This window comes from Octopus bimaculoides, chromosome 14, assembly GCF_046866305.1.
Source record: "Octopus bimaculoides isolate indiv1 chromosome 14, ASM4686630v1, whole genome shotgun sequence".
In the NCBI taxonomy this organism is placed as follows: domain Eukaryota; kingdom Metazoa; phylum Mollusca; class Cephalopoda; order Octopoda; family Octopodidae; genus Octopus; species Octopus bimaculoides.
The window spans coordinates 49,446,013-49,460,152 of NC_142941.1; the positions used below are offsets into that span (position 1 = coordinate 49,446,013).

Here is a 14,140-nt window from a genome sequence, read left to right on the forward strand (position 1 = left end):
ATTGTTTATTTACAATATGTAATCTAGACACACAGTACAGTACTGGGGTTAATGCAAGATATGAACCACTAACCTATCAGATGGTTGTTTGCTGCCCCCTCTGCCCTATTGTTTCTGTAACCTACTAACAAGGACCTTATTGTTCAGTTTACCATCCATACTTTTTTTTAGTGTACATGAGTATATGTATATATATATATGTATATGTATATATATATACGTGTATGTGTGTGTCTTATGTGGAGTGGATCCATGTTTTATTTACATGCATGTGCTTGTATCTGAATGTGTGTATGTTTGTGTACACACACACACACACACACACACACACTCATGCATGCAAGCATGCACATACACACTTACATATCTCTGTGTGTGTGTTTACACACATATATAAGTTTGGTGCTACAAAAAAACAATCTGACCCTTTGCATCACTTGTAGAGAGAGCATTTATAACTAATAGACATTAACTGATGAAGAAGAAACAGATGTAACTTGACTAATTGAATAATATATGTGGATACCATTATCATCATTTTGACGTCAGTTTTTCCATGTGTGTAGCTCTGACGGAATATGTCGGGGCAGATTCTCTACAGGTAGATACTCCCCCTGTCACCAACCTTCATCTGTTTTGCAAGCAAGGTAATATTTGTGTACGTGGGGAGGAAGAGAGGGAGAGGTGTTATTGTGTGTGTGTGTGTGTGTATGCTTGTGTGTAAAACTGTAACATCAAAAGATGTTTACACGATGATAATGAAGGTTATGAAGGGGGCGTCATGGTAGGAAGGTTATGAAGGGGCATCATGGAGTTAGTTGTGAAGAAGACACACACACGTTGATGGCCCGTTATGTTTTGGTGTCCCTGATAATTGTCATGGTACTAGTTGTGTGATGATGGTGATGGTGGTGGTGGGTGGGGTGGGGTGAGGCTTCTTTGTGTGGGAGTTGAAAGGGTACAGGACAACCCACCCCAGCAGATACACATCTGACATTTATAACACTGACATTATCAGACAAACATTGTTGACCTTTGACATACTCCACCACCACCTCTGCTATCATTACTAACACTACCACCATCACCACCACCAACAACAACAACACCACAAGAAGTATCTACTTGGTTGCTCGACCTGCTTGACACAGCAGCCAAATCACTCTCATATTATGCACTACCATCTATCCTTCAATATACATTGGATGGTGTAGTTCTTGACGTACTTGAATCTGAATGAATGACAGGATGGGCATGATTGGAATGCCTTTGATCATGAATCTATCATTATTAATCTGAGCTGACCTGAGTCTGCACAACAACATAACCACTGCCATGACAACTACTAACAAGAGCACCTCTATGCGGTTACTTGATTTGCTACAAATAACAGCAGCAAATTTTGTCTATTACAGTGTATTTACATTAAACATGATACATAAATAGCTATTTTAGTCTAATATTGCTTCTGCAGCATATAACGGATATATATATATATATATATATATATATATATATATATATATATATATATATATATATATATATATACATATATATATATAGGTCAGTGTTGGAGGAGAAGAGTAGCAGCGTTTATGTTGATGATGATCATGATGATTATGATGATGATACACATGGGGGGATGCCGGAAAGTTCCTGGCTTTGGGTAAAAGAAAATACAGGAGGATCAGTTAATTATGATTTTATTCAACATATTCCCCTCTCAGATTCACACACTTATTGCAGTTTTTCTAAGCCCTGTAAAAGAACTCAGAAGGTTGGGCATCCAACCAGGCCTTTCGTGAAGCCCCTAAAGCCAGGAACTTTTCAGCAACCCCTTGTGTGTGTGTGTGTGTGTGTGTGTGTGAGCTCACATGTACTTATCTGTGTGTATGTATGATCATATATTTACATATTTATATAATAGTATGTGTATTTTTACATATGTGTGTGCATAGGTATATGTGTGTGTGGGTATGTGTGCATGAATATTTACTTATATATGTGTTTGTGTATACGTCTACGTGTCACCATCATGTCAGCCTGTCCCCTCTCTCCTCACCCCCCCCCCCCTTACAATACACCCATTTGACACTCCTCCATTGCCTGTTAGCAATTAAACCAATTAGACCAAATTAATTCCCCCACCTCGTTCTGTACCCATCATGCCTTATGACAGGGGAGGGGGTGGAAATAACCCACCCCGCCGTTCCCTCCTTTACTGGCAATAGAGTGGCAGCGGTGGTAGTGAGGCGGAAGCTGCTGCTGCTGCAGTGTTAACTTTATGGTAAAGATATTAGAGAGATGTTCAGTCCATGCATGCATACATACATACATATGTGTGTGTATATATATATATATATACACACATATAAACATATATATATATATATATATATATATATATATATACACACATATAAACATATATATATATATATATATATATATATATATATATACACACATATAAACATATATATATATATATATATATATATACATACACACACACACACATGCACACATATTTGCCTCTTAATAATTCATGACAATGGAACAATTCTATATTTTCACAGTGAAGGAGAAGAATATAATTTATTTTCTTTATTGCCCACAGGGGGTGGGGCCTAAACATAGAAGGGTACAAACAAGGACAGACAAAGGGATTAAGTCGATTACATCGACTCCAGTGCATAACTGGTACTTATTTCATCGACCCCGAAAGGATGAAAGGCAAAGTCCACCTCGGCGGAATTTGAACTCAGAATGTAAAGATAGACGAAATACTGCTAAGCATTTCGCCCACCGTACCAGTGATTCTGCCAGGTCACCACATTAAGGAGGGATATATAATTGATACTGTTATGTAGTCTGGTTAAAGCATGTTATTGTTGTTGTTTAACCCTCGGTCAGCCTTGATTGAGCAGGCCTTTACGTTCTGAGTTCAAATGTGTATAAATTAAATACCAGTTGCGTACTGGGGTTGAATCTAATCAACTGGCCCCCTCCCCCAAAATTTTGGCCTTGTACCTAGAGTAGAGAAGGATATGGAAACCGTTTTTGTGGTACAGATATATGATGGCAGCAATAGGTAAAAACATGGCTGGGAGTGGGGTGGAATTCTAGAGGAATGGTGTTCTGTGGAAGCTGGACTGGATGCAGTAGTTAGTGTGATACCTGGGACAGAGAGGAGAGAATATGAGTTGTGGTGAGAGGGGAGAGAAGAGATTCAGGAGTGCCTGAGAGGAAATGACTCAAAACTAACCAGTTTCAAGCAGAAGCCATAGTTGTAGCAGTAGAAAAAATCAGAAGGAGCGGACATAGTTTAGTGTGTGTTGGCGAGTGATTTCATGCCAATTAATCAGTTGATCTTCCTTTGGAGGGTAGCAGAGTGGGATTTGAGGGAGATTAGGTTACTATTTCTAGCATGTTCAGCAACCACCTAGTGGTGCCTTTGTTGGCTCTGCATGAAACATGTCATTAGCACTGGCTGGATGTGAACTTGGAACATAAGAGACTTAAGCAAGATACCACAACACCAGTTTGTCCAGTCCGTGATAATGACGATTATAAATCATCATCATCATCATCATCGTCAGCATCATCATCATCACCATCATCATCATCACCACCACCATTATTTAACATCTGTCTTCCATGCTGGCATAGGATGGATGGTGTGACAGGAGCTGCACCAAGCTCCACTGTCTGTTATGGCACGGTTTCTAGGGGTGGATGCCCTTCCTAATGCCAACCACTTCACACTGTGTGTGGACTGGGTGCTTTTTACACGGCGCCATAGGTGCATGGAACGAAGGGAACATTACAGAGACCTGCTACAGAAAGTTGGAGCTGACGCAGAAACTGAATGAAGAAAGACAGAAAAGACATTGCAATAAAAGGCATACACAGTACACCAATAACTGATGATACGGGAGCTCCAGCTGGGGCCAGTCACGGTGGTGTGTTGTGAGCTTGAGCAAGTTGCTTTATTTCTCATTGCTCCAGTATATTCAGCTGGCAAAAATAAGTAGTATTTGTAATTCAAAGAACCACCATTGTGACAATGTATCTCACATTATAACATCATCATCATCATCATCATCATCATTTAACGTTCGTTGTCCATTCTGGCATGGTTGGACGGTTTGACCAGAGCTGGCAAGCTGGGGAAGCTGCACCGAACTCCCAGTCTGACTCGACATGGTTTCTATGGCTGGATGACCTTTCTAACGCCAACCACTTTACAGAGCGTACTGGGTGCTTTTCTCCCTGAGAACTACATTAAGGGCACATGTGTCTGTGGAGAATTCAGCCACTTGCACATTAATTTCACAAGAAAGCTGTTGGTCAGATCGACTCAAATCCTGGTCATTGTAATCAACTGAGTACCAGTTTTTTTTTTTATATATAATTAATAGTGTGTGTGTGTGTGTGTGTGTGTGTGTGCATGTGTGAATGGGTTTATATATCTGCAAAGTTTGATCATGTTACAAAAGTGGACAGTGTGTGTGCGTGCGTGTGTGTGTGTGTGTGTGTGTGCGTGCGTGTGTGTGTGTGTGCATGTGTGTGTGTGTGTGTGCATGTGTGTGTGTGTGCATGTGTGTGTGTGTGTGTGTGTTTATAAACTGTCTCTGGTGTAGAGGAGAGTGGAGAGGAGCGAGGGAGTGAATTAGAACAAATAATAAAAGAGATGGAAAGGAAAAGTTAAGCAAAGGAAGTGAAATAAAGAAGGAAACAGAAAGAGAGAGAGAGAAAGAGAGAGAGAGAGAGAGAGAGAGAAAGTGACTGACTGACAGACTGACAGACAGACAGATAAATAACCCAGAGTCTGCACCAACAGCCATACACGCAGACAGGCAGACAAATATACTGACGGACTGACAGACAGATATAAACATAAACCAGTGTTTCTATATAAGTTGCCCCGCAAGGTTACCAATATTATAAATAAGACTTTTATATAAATACTAGCACAGTGGTGTAGTGTTGTGCTGTAGTATGGTGGTGGTGGTGGTGGAGATGATGATAGGACTTGTGGTGGTGGCTTTGTTATTGATGACGATGATGATGGTGGTGATGGTGGCATACAGAGGCAAATCCACTGTATTATTTAAAGTATATTGCACCCCCACTTTATAACTGCACCACTGCAACATCATGATGGTGATGGGGAAGAGGAAGAGGGAGAAGAGGCTTTTCCTTTTTTGCCCCCCAAGCTCCCATTCACACAAAGAACAGAAAAAAAAAAGCAGACTTGTGGCAACCCGCTCCCACCTCAGATGGCTCTTACTGCCAAGAAGTTTGACAGCTGGAGCACCAGTCTCATTGCTGTGGCTTCTATACTGATGGGGAGGCACAGTTCCAGAATTGCTCTGTAGTTTCCAGAAGCCATTGTGATTTGCAAGTCTCAAGCCATATGTTATCTCTTGTGATCCCTCTACTTACAGACAACCCATATTTGCACTTCAAAGTTGTCAACAGGTCAAAAATCAATGTCCCTGCTAATGCCTCACCCTGTTACCGTAGTAATGCGTAGGCCTATGAATTGCGCTATGATCTTATATGCAAATCTATGCTGCATTATCTTTTCTTGGTGTTTTGCCTTGCCCTTGGTTTTCAATATACTTCCATATAATAATCCCTGTTTGGTGAACAACACACAGGCCCTTAATCAACCAGAACCTCCATAAGTTTATCCTTTGAGGGCTCACTGAAAACCAAACTTCCACTCTTTGTAAAACAGAAGTATGGAACTTCTCCTTTAGCTTGTTCTTGGAACAAATTGGCCAACAGTTGGGATTCAACTTGGGACTGGAACAGTAGAATGATTGCATTACAGAAATAATTCTCATCTGTTCTAAACTTCTGATCAAACATCCTTTGGGGCATATAGTCATTATAGACGTACTATAGTCATGCTATTTAGCTCTCTTTAGTTTGGGGTCACAGACCCAATTAGCCCTCCACAGGAGCTAGCTTAAAAGTCTGCTTAGAGTGCAACTTTTAAGCTAATTAATAATGATAATAATAGCAATAGTAATAATCCTTTCTATTATAGGCACGAGGCCTGAAATTCGGTGGGAGGGGACTAGTCGATATCATTGACCCCAGTGTTTCACTGGTACTTAATTTATCGACCCCGAAAGAATGAAAGGCTAAGTTGACCTCGGCGGAATTTAAACCCAGAATGTAGCAACAGGCGAAATACCCCTAAGCATTTCGTCCAGTGTGCTACCAATTCCACCAGCTCACCACTTTTCTACCATTTCAATAATATTTTGTAAGATGAATTTTTGTAATACTTCTTTCTTCTATTTCCAGGTCAGCATTGGACTATAATCGCCATAAATGGTAACAAAGATGAAATCAGTTTTGTCAGCAGCAAAAAGTGAACATATGTGACATAAATTCATCCACAACAATATCAACATCAAGAAGACATATTTACAACACGATGAGCCGATTGGTTCCCATTAACAGGCATTAAATTCACAGTAACCTCACAAACATTTAAATAACCGTTATCAAAGTCACTCATGTTCTTGTTGCCAACTAACATTAAAGCAATTATGAAAGCTAAAAGAATTACAGAAGACTTATATCTGTTGTCATTTTAAAAGCAGGGATGGATCATTGGCAGATGTATCTAATTTGGTCATATTTTGGATCTCAGTTTTCTCCGTTTCCTTCTAAAATATTTTGATGTTTGTATTGTCAGAGAATAACAAGGATCAATGGAAGCTCCCGTGTTCTTTTTTTAAAACTCAGCTACATTCTATTCTGTTTTATGATGCAATTATTTAAAGGAAAGATGTCATTGGTGACCGACATTGTGAGTAGCTATACTAATGGGCGCCAAACATTAACACTCCCTTCAAAAGGGAAAACAAAATCTATTTCTAACTCCATTTGCTAAAATAATGCAAAAAATGTTTTGATGTTTTTCATATATAAAGAACTAATATATATTTATACTCATACATTTGTATAATACATATATATACATATTACATATATATATATATATCTTAATTTACATACATACAGCCATATATATATGTGTATTATATCGTACAGATTCCTGTATTCACATGTATTTTTACAAAACTGACTGTTTTATGAATTCGTCTCAAATCTTTTCCCAAGACTGACCAGTTTATGAGTCAAAAACTAAAATTATAACAAAAAAAAAAGACGAAATAGAAAATGATTGTTTTATACATTTGATATATTTTAATTTGTATTTTTTTTCAACAGAGCTGTATATTTGCTGGTTCAAATATAGTTTATATACAGTTAGATAGCTGTATATATATATTTTGATAGATTCTTTGGCATTTCTTATATACATTTTCATTGAAATATCAAGATAAAGTATCACTGCTTCTCAAAAGTGGGTGATTGTATTAAATAACCTTTTATCCTGTCTATAAACCCCCTGACATCTATTTTCTTATCTGTCTATCCATTATCTGACAAAATGACTAGTCCAGCCCCAGAAACCATTCCTGTTGAGCCAAAATCTCCAGCCAGGTCCAGAACTGAGAGTCTGAACATTTCTTCAAGTGTTGGCAACCTCAGATTCATCAATGATGAACTACGATCGCATGTCACCAAGTTGCGTAACCAGCTAGAAGCGGAGAAGGGCAACCTGAAGCAAGCCCACCGGCAGAAAGTTCTTGACATTAAGAATGTACGGGAACAGGAACAGAAGAAGGCATTGGCAACGATCATAGAACTGAAGAAGAAATTCCACGAAGAGAAAATCAAAGAGATAGAAAGTTTACGCGAGACAATTAGCCAGAAACTAGAGTTGGAGAAAAACAAATGCCTGAAAGTGAAAGACACAGAAATGACAAAACTACGACAGGAACTGGACGTGAAGGAGAAGATGTTGAACAAGCTGTTGTCTCAGACCAACCAGAAGACGAATAACGATCCGATTAATGTAAAGCTCTTGGATGAACTTAGTGAATTAAGGAGTACGAAACGACAGCTGGAAGAGTCCCTGTCGCAGGCAACAGTCATTGAGAAGCACCACAGTGAAAATCTGAAGAAACTGTGCAGCAGTTATGAATCGGAACTGGTAAGGGTTCGAAGAGAAGCCCACATGGAGATACGCCACATGGTAAGTAAAAATTTCTCATGATTTATTTCATGTCTTTCAATGTTTTTGTCCAAGTTCAAATCATTTGAGCACTACAAAGTCTTTTCCATACTAAGCATCTCTGGATCTCATCAGTTGACCTATATATATATATATAGCTTTATCTGAGCCGTAATTCTCTGTGCCATGAGCCTTTTGACATATTCTTACTCATTTTCTACGTATTATGTATGATGGCTGAGTTTGCTAAATGTTCAGTAAGGTACCATTCTTTACATTTTCTTCAACCACACAAAATTATACAAGTTTGTGTAATGTAGCACATGCAATTATTTACTTGTGGTTCAAAGTGGAGTGCTATTATTAGTATTGCTATGTCTAAACAAAATCACATCATGTGTGTGTGTGTGTGTGTTTACAAACTTGTTATCAATTCAAATATGCTTCAGGCATATTTGAACCCATAGGAAAACCGTTCAATGTATTTTGTGATGGAGAAAATTTCTTGCTGTAGACAAATAGGGGTTAACTACAGTGAGTCACTTCAGAATGGCCCCTGACCAGACTGTGGGATTCACGCATTCCACAGGTCATCTCCTCTTCAGCCACAGAGCCCGGAAAGACAAACGCTGCAAACTGACATGAGAGACAGGCTCCTCTTATGATATTCCTGTTCAATGACTGGCTGCACCATTCAGTGGCTCACTGTAAATAAAACACAAGGTGGCAGCACTTGGCAATGATGCATTTAGATACAAACTTATTACAAGTTCAAATACATATTCACACACACACACACACACACACACACACACACACACACACACACACATGTTAGTGGTGAAGGTCTGAAGTGTACTCTGTACCGAGGGTTAGAGTATGAATGTTCCTTTATCCTGTAATAGCATGTTCTCATCTCAATATTCTGGGTTCTCTATCTGTGGAGATGGTCTACTGACATCGTTCCAGTTGAGGAAAGCTTTGACTCGAAGCCAAGATAAAGAAATGATAAACATAGATATGTTTATCTAGGTTTATTTTTATACACACACACACACACACACACATACACATGCATACACATTCATATAAATATATATATATATATAAATACATACATACATGACATACTTATACATATACACACACACAACCACACACACACACACGTGCACACTAATATATGTATGTGTGTATTTGCATTAGCTGTGTTTGTTTGATTCCAGAATGTATAAACCTTAAATTTCAGCCAAAATCTGAAGGTCTTCTGAAGTACATTACAACATACATACATACACACGCACATGCACACACACATACATGTGTACACACACATACACTTGTTTAAAGTTGGTTCATTCCATCTCTGCTCCAAATGTGAATGAATGAAAAAACTCTGAATCGTCACCGCTGAACCAATATATAAAACTGCTCCATGTATTGAGTACTGTTTCTTTGTTAGTGCACCCAAAGTTATACTAAGGCTGAATGAGGGTCCTAGCAATGTCTTTGATATGGAGTTAAACAAAAACAACAACATCATCATCATCATCATATCTTCCTCTCTTTCACTCTCCTACCCTTGCGTCATAAACCTATAATTCTCTGATGCCATTATTACAGAAAATCAGCAGCAGATTGGCTGGAAGGATTTGTCACATTTCTTTGAACAAGTCAAGGTTGACTTTGTCTTTCATCCTTTCAGGATCAATGGAATAATTACCATTTTATCACTGGGGTCAATGTAATTAGCTAACTTCCTCCCCTCAAGTGTACTAGCCATGTGCCAGATTTAAAAAGGATTATTACAAACATCTCTGTATGTCTCTGTTTTACATGGCCCCATCTCTTCTTTCTTCACCTGCTTTCTCAGGTATTTTGTATTAGGTATAATTTCTGCTATCGTATATAGATACATCACCTGGGTATTATATTATATATAGATATATCACTTGACTATTCTGTATCATTATGTCTACATGTTGTTGTTGCTGTTGTTGTTGGTTTTTATGGTGTTTAGACTCTTTGACCTAGTGATTCTCAACTGTTTTAAAATCCAGGCCACATCTAAAACTTGCATTTTTTTAGGGGCCCAGACCCCAAAAAGGTAAAACACAAGTCAATTAAAGAAAAATTTATTATAGTATAGAAGGAAGATCGTCGAGGGCCGCCAGAAGTATGCTTGAGGGCCGCAGTAGAACTGCTGGTTTAGAGTGTGAGCAATAACTGAATGTTGAACACGTTCACTTTTGAATCAGAACATCCTGGATTTTAACCCTCTTTGTTTCCCGTTGGGAAAGTGTCTTCTACCATAACCTCAGCTCCATGTACGACCTTTGAATAAGATTGGGTTGGCAGAAGCCTTATGGTCAGCTGATCAGCTGAACCATACCTATAATTCAACAAGCCAGTTACGTCACACGGGTTCTTTCTAGGAATTACAATAAGGGTATGTGAGTCTGTGGAATACTCAGTCACTTACTAAAATGCAATGAATCGGTAGTTCAGTTGATGAAATAACTAGAATACTCAATGTTGGAAGTTCTGTGGTCCTATTTAGATTTGTTCTAGCAGTGTGTGTGCTTGTATGCGAATCTGTGTGTGTGTGTTTGAATTGAAACAGTGTCTTGTAACCCTTAATGGGATTTTGGATCTCCACTAAAGGTTTCAGCTTCATCTTTTAGTCAAGATTTCAAATTTTGGCGTTTACTTGGTAGGTGGGGGAAAAGCGCTTGCCCAAGTTACATAACTCTTCGTGCTCCAACCTGATTGTCTGTAACTAGTTATCTTCTCTTACTAGACCTTAGCTTTATCTTCAAGATGAAGTGATGTCGGTATGTATTGTTGTTGATCTTCCATTGTGGACAGAGCTAATGTAACTGGGCTACACATTACTACTTATATATATATATCTATATATATATATATATATATATATATATATATATATATATATATATATATATATATGGTAAGAAAATTAGAGAAATGTTTCTAGAAAAAAGTGGCTAGCATGCATACAATAAGCAAGAGACAACATATTTTTCATATAAAATTAGTGTACATTTATACACAAAAGAGGTGACCCTAAATTACTCTTAACCGTGGTTTGGGTTTTGACTGTTCCTTTTAGCATGTAAGGTGTCCTGTTTAGGGTCACCTCTTGTCTTGTTGGTGCCTTTTGACAAACTGCTAAGCTATGGGGACGTAAACAAACCAACAGCATCAGTTGTCAAACGATAAGAGGGGACAAACGCCAGACACACACACAGATACATATTTATATATATACATACATATATATAAATATGTATCTGTGTGTGTGTCTGGCGTTTGTCCCCTCTTATCGTTTGACAACTGATGCTGTTGGTTTGTTTACGTCCCTATAGCTTAGCAGTTTGTCAAAAGGCACCAACAAGACAAGAGGTGGACGTATTATGATACAAGTAAAAGCAAAACATACATACACACATATAAAATTAGTGTACATTTATACACAAAAGAGGTGACCCTAAACAGGACACCTTACATGCTAAAAGGAACAGTCAAAACCCAAACCACGGTTAAGAGTAATTTAGGGTCACCTCTTTTGTGTATAAATGTACACTAATTTTATATGAAAAATATGTTGTCTCTTGCTTATTGTATGCATGCTAGCCACTTTTTTCTAGAAACATTTCTCTAATTTTCTTACCATATATATATATATATATATATATATATAAGTAGTAATGTGTAGCCCAGTTACATTAGCTCTGTCCACAATGGAAGATCAACAACAATACATACCGACATCACTTCATCTTGAAGATAAAGCTAAGGTCTAGTAAGAGAAGATAACTAGTTACAGACAATCAGGTTGGAGCACGAAGAGTTATGTAACTTGGGCAAGCGCTTTTCCCCCACCTACCAAGTAAACGCCAAAATTTGAAATCTTGACTAAAAGATGAAGCTGAAACCTTTAGTGGAGATCCAAAATCCCATTAAGGGTTACAAGACACTGTTTCAATTCAAACACACACACACAGATTCGCATACAAGCACACACACTGCTAGAACAAATCTAAATAGGACCACAGAACTTCCAACATTGAGTATTCTAGTTATTTCATCAACTGAACTACCGATTCATTGCATTTTAGTAAGTGACTGAGTATTCCACAGACTCACATACCCTTATTGTAATTCCTAGAAAGAACCCGTGTGACGTAACTGGCTTGTTGAATTATAGGTATGGTTCAGCTGATCAGCTGACCATATGGCTTCTGCCAACCCAATCTTATTCAAAGGTCGTACATGGAGCTGAGGTTATGGTAGAACGCACACACACAACGTGCTTCCAGAGTTTCGTCTTCCAGTTTCAGTAACAAAACTTTGGTTGGCCTTGGGCTTATTATAGAAGACACTTAATCAAGATGCCAGGCAGTGGGACTGAACCCAAAGCTACTTGGTTGCAAAGTGAGCTTCTTAACCGCATTGTTTCACGGTTAGATTATAATCCTTCTTCATCTCGCCACCTCCCCATGTTGGTTTCGGTTGCTGCCTTGATCGTTCAAAGCCTGAACAAAGTAGTCGAGGAGTTATCTCCCCTCTTACATTAACACATTTCTCAGCCTTGCGTCGTAAATTAGATTGTAGATAATTGCGTGTGATAGATTATTGTTGTTGTTGTGACTGTGGTGGTGGTGTGTGGGGTTAATTCTTGGACTTGTTGCTTAGCCACAGGTTAACGCACATCAAATAAACTCATGATTATGGCATTCCAATCATGACCATCACATCTTTTCGTAAAGATCACATTATTTAACATGTGCTTCTTAAAAACAATAACACGTGATCTAAGAGGAATACGACAGCTATTTCTAGCATGGCTAACAACCACTTAAAGGCTTCCTCATTAGTTGCAGTTCTTCATGTTTTGCTGTTGTAGTTACCTCAGACAGTTCATTTCGTCATCCCTACTGAACTATTCAAAATGGTGGCATGCATGTAGGGATGACCAACAGTTATACCATCTCCACATGTTTGTAGTGACTAGCAGCTATACCTGTGCCACATGTTATAGAGACACTAATAGTTATATATATATATGTCACATATTAATAGGGACCACTGATAACTTTACTTACTCCACATGTTAATAGGGACAACTAACAGCTATACTTATGCTACATGTTTGTAGGGATGACTAACAGTTACACCTTCTCCACATGTTTGCAGATATCACAGTACTTTACCATATTGGTGCAAATTATCACCACAATGAGATGGACCAACAAATTATAGACTGGCCAGTAGACTGACCAATGAAAATAATTGTTAGCAAGTGTCCAGTGAGGATTATAGCTGTTTGGGACATTTCATATAATAGTCTCAGGAAAGATTGCTGAATATGAAATTCAAGTAGTGACCAAAACATCAGTTTATGCACACACACACACACACACAGAGCAGTTAAATGATGGGTTGCATGCAGGAGCAACATGCTGTCATTGAATTGTTGATGAGCAAGTGGTATAAACTGTGGATGTTACATCCATAAAAGGTTATGAGTTCTTAACAAAGATATTTGACAAGAGCAACGTGCACTGGTAAATGACGAAGTCTAAAGAAGAGGAAAGAAGCACTGAAGACTAATTATGCTGTAAGAAACCATTTACTGCAACCACTGACACGAACCACTGGTCAGTAGATGAACTGATTCACAACCACTTTGTGGAAGTGGTGGGCATTATAGGAAGGGCATCCAGCCATAGAAACCTTGCCAAAACAGACAATTGGAGCCTGGTGCAGCTCTCTGGTTTGCCAGCTCCTGTCAAACCATCCAGCTTATACCAGCATGGAAAACAGAGTTAAATGGTGGTGGTGGAGGCCAAAAGAACATGTCATAAGGTTTCTTTCTAGTGAACTGCATTTGGCAACAAACTAAACATACTCAATAATAATTCTTATTCTTACACAAAAATATAATTTATTATTCATGTAACTGGATTATTTGGTGCACAAAGAAAATATAACGGAAAC

At 38.4% G+C, this 14,140-nt stretch overlaps 1 protein-coding gene across 2 annotated transcripts in view; it reads left to right on the forward strand.

Moving 5' to 3' along the window:
- Nucleotides 1–6,330: 6,330 nt before the first annotated feature.
- The window catches only part of LOC106868614 (uncharacterized), a 115,786-nt gene continuing 107,976 nt past the window's right edge, over nt 6,331–14,140 (forward strand). The window contains exon 1 of one of the 2 annotated variants that reach the window (XM_089362910.1): nt 6,331–8,137. In XM_089362910.1, coding sequence (XP_089219036.1) covers nt 7,490–8,137 — 648 coding nt within the window. In that variant the 5' untranslated portion in view covers nt 6,331–7,489. The remainder of the gene's footprint in view (nt 8,138–14,140) is intronic. The other variant, XM_089362913.1, reaches the window with a different exon arrangement.